The sequence below is a fragment of the Lemur catta genome, chromosome 7 (genome assembly GCF_020740605.2).
Source record: "Lemur catta isolate mLemCat1 chromosome 7, mLemCat1.pri, whole genome shotgun sequence".
NCBI lineage: Eukaryota > Metazoa > Chordata > Mammalia > Primates > Lemuridae > Lemur > Lemur catta.
Genome location: NC_059134.1, coordinates 21,968,767 through 21,981,764, shown reverse-complemented (window position 1 = coordinate 21,981,764; position 12,998 = coordinate 21,968,767). Strand labels below are relative to the sequence as shown.

Below are 12,998 nucleotides of genomic sequence, written 5' to 3'. Positions count from 1 at the left end.
AGCTGTCCATATAATTTCTTTCTATTTTTAGTAGAGACGGGGTCTCGCTCTTGCTCAGGCTGGTCTCGAACTCCTGAGCTCCAACTATCGGCCCGCCTCGGCCTCCCAGAGTGCTAGGATTACAGGCGTGAGCCACTGCGCCCGGCCTATCACAGCACTTTAAGTGAAATGAGATGGTGTCACATCCTTCTGGAAAGGAAAAGGTGCAGTACCCTGCTTTAGTCATTAGGAAGCCTATTCTCCAGGATTGCCACATATTTAATGAAAGCATTATGAAAAGTATGCTTCAGCTTTTGGGAAGTATTAATAACTCTCCATTTTTCAACTCCCACCTCTTTACTAGACTAAAAAGCTGGTAGTTTTCGCTATTGAAACTGTAATGCAAGAGTACCACATAGAATCTTTGATACGTTCCATTGAAAAAGTCCCCAAACTAAGTAGTGTTGGTATGCCCAATTCCCAGGTATCCAAAGTGATGTGAAAATTCTGTGGAAATCCATATACTTTTATTTATCCAGTAGAAACTAATGCTATCCATTATTGACTTCCAGGTTGTCTCTACTAAAAAAACTTTTCAGTGAAGATAAAATATATATCCATCTGTTTTCTGTTACCTACTGTGTGGAATTTTTAGATTTGTATATAAGCAAATTATATAATTGATAATTCTTTATTACTGAAGGTTTATTTACATAGCGTTTAAGGCATAATAAAAAATAAATTACAATACAAAAGTGCTCTTTAGGAAGGAGACACTAAACAACAGGCTGTATTATCCCTTGAATATTTAGCCAAGACACAAAGTACAGGTTTTGCTGGAAAAACTGCCCATGAGTTTTAACTAATTCTTTGTTATATTTATGGAACATCATCCAGGCCATCTGTTTGAAGAAATATCCAGTTATTATATTTTCAAAGGTTGAATTTTGAAGAAAAATACAAGATGTGGATTAAAGGTAATACAGACTTCAAATATAATTTTTAGTTTCAAAAGTGAATATTGAAACTTTACTTTTCTAGACAGTATAAAAGTCAGAATGAGACAGGTATGCAATGAACTTCAGAATGAAGGTTTATATGTAAATAGTACCAACTTTTAAAAAATAGTATTGGAAAAATAACAGGGTCCATTAACTTTAAATACAGATAATCTGTTTGAAAATTCCAGTTTGTTAAAAGAAGTAACATCTGTAGCCCAGTTGATGGAAACTGAAGATATCAGGTTGTGAAGATTGATCTTGAGCCTAAACTTTTAGACATTTTCTATCCTTTGAACAAATGCTACTGTAGCTTAAGTTTGGAAAGACACTAGAAAACACAATTTTTAAAAGACACTCTTTTCATAGCCTACTTATTAAGTTTGCTTTATCTACCAGTATAAGGGAGGAAAGAATAAAGTGAGGTTTCATTCGGTTTAAGTAGTTTTGGTATTTCTTTACTCCATACCAAATTCTCCCCCTCCCCACAAAATAAGCAAATGAATTACAACCAAAAAAAATAAAGAAGAAAAAACTTACTCTTTCAGTTCTCAGAGCTTTATATAATACTGTAAAAAGTTATCATTTAGGGCTGTTTTTTTCCATCAGCCCTAAATTTTCAAAGTTGTAATGTACTATTTCAGAATCCTTACATGAAACTGCTTAATGATTCCAGTCTGAAAATGAGCATAGACTTTGCTCTGTTGTTATAGATCATTGAACTGGGGGGAAAAATAGTAAGCTAAATAGTCAATCACTGCTCATGGAAGACCTACACTGTTTATTTTTTGCAACATAGAAAAAAGGTAACAAGTAATCCATCCTGAGGTGGCATTTGCCAATCTGTTAGCATTCATGTAACCTTTTGTAGTTACTGTATGATTTAGCCTTGTAAACCTTGTATTAATTGACAACAACAGCAGCAAAACCTATCACCTGGGATATTAAAAGAAATTCAATACAACAAGATGTGTACCATACTTAAGGGGAGCCATAATAATCAAAATGTTCTTTAACAGTTTGAATTTAGAATTTACTGTTAATCAGTCAAAAACAGTTGGGAGACTTAGCTCACCTTTTAATGGAAAATGTAGGAAGGAAAGAGAGTAAACACATTAACTTTAGTAGTAAGAGTGTTCCTCTAAGGAAACTAATATGTGAAAGGAAATGTCATGACAGACAATTAGGCTTCTAGCCCCTTTAATGCCAATACATGTATATACAAGTCATAATCTATAAGGAGTGTTTAAGGGCAAAAATGTAGTTTCTTAGTTTACAAAAGCTAATGAGCATTTGAAAAATATCTGCACTCTGAAATTAAGTAAAACCTTAATAATGAGGTTGTATGCGAGTCTGGTGGTACCTGCCCAAGAATAACTCTACGCTGGCTCTAGAGGAATGTTGCTTATCTAGGTGGATATGTGCTGCAGAATTGGTTGGAAGACAGGTCACAAATGGAAAAGCCAAAGAAAGTCTCCATTAACTTCAAGAAATACTAGAGTTCTTGTTCTTGGAAATCTTCAGCTTCCTAAAACACAAAACAAAATTTAAATGGATGATATATTTGGGAAGAGTGCAATAAGGAGTACTTGGCATTATGAATTGCATATGTATATTATTAGATTTGTTTACGATTCTAAAGGAAAATATTCTTAAACTTATCCTCCCGCAATTTCATTTTTAAAAGAAGTTTCCCAACTCTTATTACATAGTTCTCAGAGTCAATATCCTTAATTCATAGCCTCTAAGTGCCTTGTATAGACACTTGGATGATCCACAACTTGCTTGCATACATACATTCCATATCCTTCCCACTTCTCTCTCTTAGTATCAACAAAATCAAACATACAGAAAAGTAGAGAAGGCAGTGTATGGAATTTACCCATCACCTAATTTTGAAGCCTTTTTTTTTTTTTTTTTTTTTTTTTTTGGCTAAAGTTTTTAAAGCAAATTGCTGACATTTACCCCTGAGATACTCCAGTGTACATTTTTAAAATAGGGACATTTTCCTTATAACCACAATACCATTATTACACATAATCAAAACTAACAGTAATTTCCTACTATATTCATATATTCAACATTTTCATATTGAAGACTTTCACAATTGCCCCTCCAATTTTTTTAACAAATAGTTTTTTCAAACTGATACCCATCTAGTCAGAGATCACACATTGCACTTTGATTGTATTAGTCTCTTAAGTTTCTTTTAGTCTAAAACAGCTCCCATCTTTATTTGGTGGGACCCCAATTTGTTAGACAATCCACTTATTTTTAAAAAGACAATGGGCCTTGGTAAAACTCCCTAATATCAAATTTTGTTTTCTGGTTTTACAAGACAATCATTTTTCTCCATATCTATATTATAAATCCTTGAGATCTTTCACTGGCACTTTAGCCTATAAAAGTGTGACCCTCAATCCCTTCCACCATGTGAGGACACGGTGAGAAGACAGCCATTTTGAACCAAGATTCTAGCCCTCACCAGACACTGAATCTGCTGATGCTTTGATCTAGGACTTCCCAGGCTCTGGAACTGTGAGAAATAAATTTCCAGTGTTTATAAGCCAAAAAAAAAATGTGACCGTCTTTGCAACTAGCAGTGGTCTATAAAAATTTCCTCTCATTTAGAAGAGTCAAAGAGAATTTTACAGGTAAAAGTCATTAATGTCAAGAATTTTCTTACATTATCAGTAATCAGTATAAAGTTCAAGTTTGCATGTCTTGATTTACAACATCTAGAAATTAAATGTGTGGACCTACTCCAGAGAATGGGAGAAATCCTGAGCATATGAAAAATAAATCATCCTACCTTTTAAGCCTGATGAACCTGAAAACTGGAAAAATAAACTTACACACTACTAAAATTGGATTCATAGTCCCAAAAACTGACAGGAGAAGTTGAAATCAGTTCCAGATAACACAAAAGCTCTGTCAAAATGTCAGGCATATTGATTGAGTCACTCTCTTAATGCTATGATTTGTTTAAAATAAAAAACCCAAAACAAGCAGATATTAATCTTTTCACTTAAAAAAAAGATTTATTTACATGTCGAACGTTTATTATTATTGGTGGTGGTAAATATAACCACAAAGCCACAGATAACCTTAGAATTCTCTCAATTTTAATGGCAGTAGAATCTAGCTTCATAAAGACTAATAGAAGACTTTTATCTCCCTGACCCAGCTCCTCTAATTTCAAATAGGAAACTCTCAACCTTATAAAGTAATCTGGGGGGAGATCCACTTTAGAGATGGACCAGACAGGTCAGAAAGCTGAAGAAAGAAATCAACCTATTTTTGCATCTTACCATCTAAAAATGTTAGTCTGTGTCTTCTAAATAAACAGAGACCTTTTTTTCTTGGTTGAGCCTTTCCTCCTCTTTTCTGTAACAAAGAAGCAGAAACCAAATGTGAGGTGAACACGATAAGAAGCAAGGGAGGCAAATCCTACAGAAGTTTCAGGTAAGGTATTTTCTTCCCCGTATTTTGGGAATAATTACATGTACCTGGGAGTAGATTGAAGCTTACTGAAAGCTAAACTAGTACCATCTAACTAATAATACACCTCCATTACATGACCCTGGATAGCTGAACTTCAGACAGTTTCAAAATGTAAAGGTTCTGATTTGAGAATTCCAACGACTTAAAGCAGATACTTTACCATTAGTATCCTACCTCTAATTTCTACTCTTTATTCAAAAAAAGTTTTGTGTTGACCTAGAATTTATCTGCATTGATTATATTCTATTCAAACCAGAACCTCGAGTTGGGTTTGTTTAGGCTTCTTAAAATCAATTCAATTTATTTTAGTAAATATTTATTAAGGAAAAGAAAGAAATGGTGCTGGGACAACTAGATTTCCATGTGCAAAAGAATGACCTTGGACTCCTACCTCAACCACACACAAAAGGAAGCTCAGAATGAATCAAAGACCTAAATGTAAGAACTAAAACTATAAAACTCTTAGAAAAAAAACAGGCATAAATCTTCATGACTTTGGGGATTAGACAGTGTTTTTTTTAGCTAAGACACAAAAGCACTAGCAACAAAAGAAAAAAATCAATTGGGCTTTATCAAAATTTAAAACTTTTGTTCCTCAAAGGACATTATTACAAACATGAAAAGACTTATAGAATGGGAGAAAATAATTGCAAGTTGTATATCTAATAAGGGACTAGTATCCCTTAAAAACTCTTACGACTCAACAATAAAAAGACAACAACCCTATTTTAAAATGGGGAAATGATCTGAATAGAAACATCTCCAAATAAGATATACAAGTGGCCCATTAAACACATGGAAAGGTGCTCAACATCATCAGTCATTAGGAAAATGCAAATCGAAACCTCAGTGATATACCACTTCATATCCACTAGATGGCTATAATAAAAAAAGACAGACACTAACAATTGTTGAGGATGTGGAGAAATTGGAACCCTCATACATTGCTGATGGCAGTGTAAAATGGTCCAGCTGTTTTGGGAAACAGTTTGGCAGTTCCTCAAAAACTTAAGCAGAGTTACCATATGACCCAACACTCCACTCCTAGGAGAACTGAAGACATATGTCTACACAAAAACTTGTAGATGAACGTTCATAGCAGCACTAGTCATAATAGCCAAAATAGAAAAAACCTAAAGGCCCATCAATTAATGCACGGATAAACAATATGTGGTATAGTCATACAATGGAATATTATGCAACCATAAAAAGGAATGAAGTGCTAATGCATGCTACAATGGGGATGAACCTTGAAAACATTACACTAAATAAAAGAAACATAGAAGGCCACATATTGTATGATTCCATTTAAATGAAATGTCCAAAATAATGGTTAAGTAGTTGTCAGGGGCTGGTGGGAGAGGAAAATATGGAGTGATGGCTCCAGAGGGGGTTTCTTTTGAGGAAGGGAGGTTAAAAAGGTTCTGGAATTAATGATGACTGTTGCACAACTTTGTGAATATTAAAAGGGGTGAATATTAAAAGGGATGAATTTTATGGTATGTAAATTTTATCTTAACTTTAAAATATATTTCATGAGCACCTACTATCAGCACAGCAGACTCTCCTAGTCACTGATTCATAGTGGCCCTGCCAGCTGCCTAGCCCAGTGGTTCTTACAAATATGTGCCTCACTTTAAAAGTATTAAGGGATATTTTAGAAAAACTTTACATAAGCAGATTTTTATAAAATCAAATCCCACAAAGAAGTCCTATAATGAAATCTTTTGTAAAATTACTAATTCACACCTAATTTATCTGTCCTGTGAATCTGAATTCTTTTATATAGGATTTACTCAAAGGAAAGAACATCTGTTCGACAACTATTTAGCCCCATTGCATAACACTAAGAGTCACCATCAGAGTATTGGAAGACTTTCCCAGAACTGCCCAGCCTTACGATTTTATCTCCACCACTTTATGAGCTCTTTCAGCCCATCGCTTTTTCCGGAAATGCTGGAAGAGGACCACCACGATTACTATTATGACCATTATTGCACAGGCAGAGCCAATGGCCAGAGCCAGGAAGTAGATCTCAGAGAAGCGAACTGTAAGGAGAAAAAGATCAAGTTAGGATTCTAAAAAAAGGACTATAATGAAACCTAAAGGCATAATAGGAATGCATTTCATCAGTAGATGGAATCTTACTTTCTCCTACCTCTATGCATAAAACACCATATTACCTTGTAAACCCTAGCAGCAGTAGGAAAACCATACGGATACTTTACTGGTTCTCAAAGTGTGTTCCTAGAAATAGCAACAGTAATATCACTTGAGAACTTTGAAATGTAAAATCTCAGGCCCCACCCCAGACCTATTGAATTAGAAACACTAGCGGTGGGGTCCAGCAATCCTGTATTTTAACATTTCCTCCAGGTGATTCTGAAGCAGTTCTGAAAACCGCTGGGTGGGTCTAAGTACCTATGGGGTAAGGTTCTCATTAACCTCATCAAATCCAGTGCCCAGCCAATTTTTCCCTGACTCCCTCTCACCATTGTCAGTCTTATTTATTCAGATTTATTAAGGGCCTACTACGTTCCAGGCACTGTGATAGAAATGCAAAGCAAAAAACACTATCCTCAAGGAACTCATTCCCCCTGGGAATTTAGTCAAGTTAATGGGTAACGACAGTCTAGCGGATAAATAATGAAAGAGGAAACCCAGGCTAGAGTCTGTGAACCCTGACTCTCCTGTCTGTTACCTTGATTTCTCATTTAAACTACAGTAAGCTCTCAGAGTCAGAACATTAGAGAATGTCTACCAAGGGTTCCCACCCTTGAGTCCATGAAAGAGGATGGGGAATGAGAATTGGGGGTGGTCCACAAGCCCACAAAATCCATGTCTTATTGTGTATGTCTCCATTTTTTATGGGAAGCAGAGCTGTGTCTTTCATTCAATTCTCAAAAAATAATGATCAGTACATGTTAAGAACGATTGATTTTTTTTTTTTTTTTTTTTGGTCCAGCCTATTTATTTTGCAGATAAAGACACTAAGGTCCAGAAACATTACATTATTTCTTTAAAACTCAAATGACTTCTCTAGGGTCACACAGTTCTCTATTGTTAGGGCCTTGAGGAATAGTTTTAAACTATACTAGGAATGAAAGGAGGGAATCATACCATATTACAGGCTTATATGTTTGGAGTAGTAATATTTCATGTTGGTTAAGAGTACACATCAGAGAGTGCTAGGTTAAAATATGAGCTTTGAGGGGTAAAGGATAAAAACTTATTTATTGGGCACATGAACACTATTCTGGTGATGGACACACCAAAAGCCCTGACTTAAGCATTATACAAGGTATCCATGTACATTTGTACCCCCTATATATTTTGAAATTAAAGAAAAAAAGGTGAAAGGGATAGAATAAAATAGTTTTATTTTTAAAAAGTGCAGTAAGAGAAATAGCTCTACCATTTACTAGCTGTGTGACTTGGAGTAATTAACTTTTTTGAGCCTCAGTTTTCTAATATATGAAACAAATGATGATATTCATTCCTTGAGTTCTTATTAAAAAAATAATTCATGTAAATTGTGCCATGCTGCGCCTGTACATAAACATTCAATATATGGTAGCTATTATAATTTTCAGTACAATTCAGAGTTGGGGAATTTTCACATGTATTGTTATTTTGTCCTCACCATAATCCTTGCTATATTATTCTCACTTTACAGATGAGAAAAATTAGGTTTATTTATAGATGGCAAAGGGTAACAGTGAATCAAAGCTAGATCTACAACTCCTAAGTTTCACATACTTTGCTCTTTGTTATCTGGCGTAGTCCTCCAGGTTGTCTTTTATAGGGATGCAGACAATACAATGCATCAGTTTGGAGCACAGTTTTGGAGTCTAAGATGATTGGGTTTAAGTCCTAAGTTACTCCATTTATCAGCTGCATGACTTTGGGCAAGTGACTTAATCTCTATGAGCCTCGGTTTCCTCATTGGTAAAATGGGGGGTACTAAATGCGTGATAAACTGATAAGACATGCAAAGAGTAAACATGCCACGTGCAGCCCTGACATTTGGGAAGTCCTCAGTAAGCATCAGCTACCATTATTGGTATTTGCCTCCCAGGATGGTGTGAGGATTAAATGAGATAGTGCATGTCAAGCACTTTGGACAGTGCCTAGCACCGAGTAGGTACTTAGCAAGTACCTTGAATACATAAGTGAATGAACAGACCCATTGTTAGCCTTTTATCAGAGAGTTGCTTCCTTTCCCTTTCACAACCTGAATGCCATTTTTGTAACAGATTCCAAGTCCCTTTGCTTTACTCTCTGTTTCTTTCCACAACCAAACAAAGCCTTTCTTTTTTTACCCCAGTACTTTTCAGTCTCCCTCTGAGGCTCCCAGCTCTGAAGGTCTAGTCCCTCTCTGCCCCTTTCAGCCATCGCAAAAGACTGCCCTTCTCTCTTCTACAAGCTCTCACACTTCCCCAAACCACTGTTCCCTGCATAACCTACCAGTGTGCACGACGCTGAGCCGGATCTCCCCTATCACCCCGTCAACATCGGGTGGATTCTTCACCTGGCAGGTGTATGTCCCATTGTCATCGAACTGCAGTTTCCAGAGCATGATGGAGACGTCATTCCGCTCAGGGTTCCCATCCCAGACCACTCGGTCCTTAAACCGCCCACTCATGGGTTTGAAAGGATCCACGTGGTAGTAGAATACCTAGAGAGGAGAAAGCGAAAGATCTTTCTTATTCAGTCCCTGGCCAAGGAGGCTGAGATGGTGGAAGCAGAAGAGAAATACCAGCGAGCCTAACTGCTCAGTCTAACTGCTCGTCTGCAGCTCTTACTTGCTTCCCCCCTGCTGGACCTCTCAGTTCTGTCAGTCTCTGTCCCTAGAATTGTTTCCCCACTTAACCCTGGGCTGGTTGCTAAGAAAAATACTGGAAGACCAAAGAGAGATGGAATGGCTCACTATTTTCCTAACCAAGGGCCCCCTGGAATATGACAATAATCTACTTACAAACTGCTCAGGCCCTCCATCTAGAGGACGGAAATTCCAGGTCACTGTTAGAGCATCACCCACGGGGGCAAAGCTGGAGAAGGTGCATTTTAACCGAGCATCTGTCCCATTAACAGCCTCCAGCACCCGGGGAGTATAAATTTCCACAGCTGCTATGGGCCAAAGAGCTGCAATGAAGAAAAAGAAAAAGAAGGGTTAACAGAGTATGGAGGATAGTGAGAACTTTTGCTGACACTTCCAAAATAAAGATCTGAGTAGAGCATAAAGTGGAACTGAGATGCCCCAGCTCCCAAACTTACTTCACCGAGAGTCTGCATACTCCTACTCATATGCAACCTTGACCCTCCCATTCCATACGATGACTAAAAATACCACACAGCCAGCCTTCTCTTACTTTCTCCGCAGCATGATATCCTAGCCTCGTGGTGCCAACTTCAAAACTGTAATAACGAACTATAAACATCAGCAAATAAAGTTGAGAGCAGAAGCAAAAAATTCAAATGAATCATAACATTGACTAGACATTACTTTATATATTAAGATTAAGTATTATGTGTTGTATGGAAAATGGTCTCCTAGCAGGTAAGTTTTCCAGAAAGGGTCCTTCTGTGGATTTCATACTGTTACTAGTCTTCTGCAGAAATTGAATTAATCAACTCCATACAGCTTATGCTTGCCTGCACCCTGAACCTTTATACCACGTGGCTTTTTTTTTTTTTTTACCATATTTACATTTAGAATGTGTGTGTTGGGACAGTTTCAAAACCACAGTGGGCCTCTCTCTTTAACAATCTCAGCTTTCCCAGTACTGCTAAGAGTCCCAGACAAGACCCACACACAGAAATACAAGCGCCAAGCTCTGCCAGCAGCGGGAGGTTGAGAGCAGCCACCAAAAAAAAAAAAAAAAAAATGTGTGTAACCTGAGATTAGAAAGCTCTCTCTGTGCCTGAATCACTGGCGGCCAAACACACCTAAACCTGTTTGTCCAAAAGCAATTCCCCAAAAACAACCCACCAACTTTGGTTTCAGTAAAATCCGAACTAAAACAAACTGCAATGGCTCAGGCTCCCAAACAAAACTTTTGCAACTTCTAAGACAATCAGCTAACTTTACAGGCTAGGAAGTGCAGGAGGGAATGCTGAGAGAAGCCTGCCGGCTCTTACCTGTGAGCTGTATGCCAAGGAGAAGCAGCACCACACGAGTAGGGCTCTTGCCATACATGAGGGAAACCCAGCCCTGGCCCCAGAGACCAGACCGGGCAGACCAAGGGCTCCAACACCCTGCCAAGGCCACTCTAGGAGGAGCGAGCACAGCGTTTTCCCAGACAGAGGAGTCCAAGTCCCTTACCTATGCCCGTGACTCATCCTGCTCTGCCGGTGCACTTTGCAGAAATGAAAGGTGGGGCCTCAGCTCCCAACGCCCTCCTTCTTTCCCTCGCTCCCGCCCTCTACACTAGGGCACGTCTGCACAAAGGCCCCAAACTCTGCAGTCCCCTCTGTACTTTTCAGTGGATCTAACTGGGCTCTGGCCTCTAGATGGCCTCGGAAACAGCCAGAGGAGGTGGTGCCAGCCTGAAATGTCCCAGGCTGCTTTGGGTTTGGCCCCCACACACCCGTTTTAAAAGAGGCTTTAGACTTGCCTGGGAAGCGAGTGTTGAAACCACCTTGCAGTGATTCTTCTTCCCAAAGCACCGCCCCAGGGCCACATCAGCCTGGGACCGGATTCCCTGCAACTCCCCAACAGGAATCAGAATTCCCCAGGACCCCCCGTGGGCAAAAAGTCCTCTAGCTGACACCCTCAGTTTTAGCCCCCTGTTATCACAAGGATTTCCGCACCTTTCCGAGAGACCCAGCTGAAACAAACTGACCAAATCAAATCTCAGTGTTTAATGACCCTTTACCTTTGAAACATTCAGAGAAGAATCAGGACACCCTCCCGGCTCATTTACCCTACAATCCCAATGAAGTTTGCAAAGTGCTTTCCAGCTGACAATGTCAGCTCCACGACACCCCTGTGAAACGTTCCCATTTTGCCAGTGAGGACACTAAGAGCCCAGGGAAGGTAAATGATTAGCCCAAGGTTCACCGCTACGAGGTGGCAAAGCCGGAACTTTTTTTAAAAAGTGTAGTGCTGTTTCCGCCAAATAACAGCTAATATGAATAATCAGACAGAGGGCTCTCAAGGAAAAGGTTTTCCTGATAACTTTTTGGTGCCTAAGATTTCATCTGCCGTTTTTAGGGCAGCCTACTGTCCGACAAGTCTAAAGAGCTAAGGAATTTAAATGAAAAGGTGCCTCCTTGTCTGGAAAGAGGGTGGGTCCTCCTTACAGATTACTGAAGGTGCGTGGTCACAGCAGTAGGAGCAGGACGAAGATTACACACGCAGTTAAGAAGTAGGCTTGGCCAAGAATTGCCCTTATCCGCAGATTAGCAGCCTAGAAACTCTCCAGTGACTCGTAACCGGCTCCTGCCAGCTGAACCCTGGAACAGAGAGGGTCCCAGGAGCGGGAGAAAGGGGCAGGCTGAGTAGAAAAAAAATGAAACATCATAAAGAGGGAAGAAAAGAGAAAATTCCACCAAAAGAGAAGCAAAATACAGAAGTGAATTAAAAGAAAAGCATCAGGAAAAGGACGGTGTGGACACGGAACAAAAACTACTACACAACCACGAAAATCCATCGTTGGATGGAACTGAGCAACCTAGAAGCTGCCCCAAGGGAACACAAGCTGTGTGTTAGCAGGAACGTATTGCTGTGATGAGTGCTTCTGAAAACAGTTGGCTCCTTTGTCAGCTTCCAGGCCAGAGAGGAACCTGAAATCAGACTGCTGGGGGAACCTTTCCAACGGTGGAGAGGGAGGAGAAGATACAGCCTTGCTGGTATGTAGGTCAGAGAGTTCAGCTCCAGGAGCCTGACGGACAAAGAGTTAAGGAAACTCAATCTTGGTTGGCTTTCGACATGGCAGGAAAATGCAGCTCCGGAGACAGGCGAGGTAGAGGCCTGGGGTTTTGAAGTCTAGGACAAATTGCAAAATTTGGTGGGAGGTAGAGTTACCAAAGAGCTCAGGGATACGGGGAAAGCAGCAGGAGAGGAGTGAGGGCAGCAAGAGTTGGACAGACTGCCTGTTGTCAGGGGCAGAAGGATCCCTCAGCAGGTAGCCAGACGCCCGTGAGCCGGCTGCCAGCCTCGCCCTGAGGGGCAGCCGCTGCCCGGATCCCATTCCTCAGCGGAGTTCAAGTTCCTGAGTCTGTGCCCGGCAACGCCCAATTCCTTCCAGTTAGCAGGAGTGGCCCCAGCGTCACCGGTTCCCCTCCCCGGGTAAGGAGGGAGGCCAAGGGCGGAACTTGTTACGAAGAGAAAATGCAAAATAAAAAGGATCTTTGCCCCTGAGAATTCCCTGGATGCCGACCAGCAGGACTTTGATCAAAACTGAAGGCATCTACACAAAGGCCTAAGTTATAGTTTGTGTCTAGGCAAGTGAGAGGAAAGGAAGAGGAGTTCTAGAGATTCAAAAGAAGTAAAAGTTTTCAGAGATACCACTT

The 12,998-nt window shown here is 39.7% G+C and overlaps 1 protein-coding gene across 1 annotated transcript; it reads right to left on the bottom strand.

Annotated features, from left to right (window-relative positions):
- Window positions 1-656: 656 nt before the first annotated feature.
- On the bottom strand, window positions 657-11,908 carry MPZL2 (myelin protein zero like 2). The gene is made up of 6 exons (XM_045556376.1): window positions 10,623-11,908; window positions 9,460-9,626; window positions 8,949-9,159; window positions 6,382-6,529; window positions 4,289-4,364; window positions 657-2,505 (listed from the first exon to the last, which is right to left on the bottom strand). Exons 1-5 carry the CDS (start codon window positions 10,678-10,680, stop codon window positions 4,301-4,303), a joined length of 648 nt encoding a protein of 215 aa, XP_045412332.1. The 5' UTR covers window positions 10,681-11,908; the 3' UTR covers window positions 657-2,505; window positions 4,289-4,300.
- Between the last annotated feature and the right edge of the window lie 1,090 nt (window positions 11,909-12,998).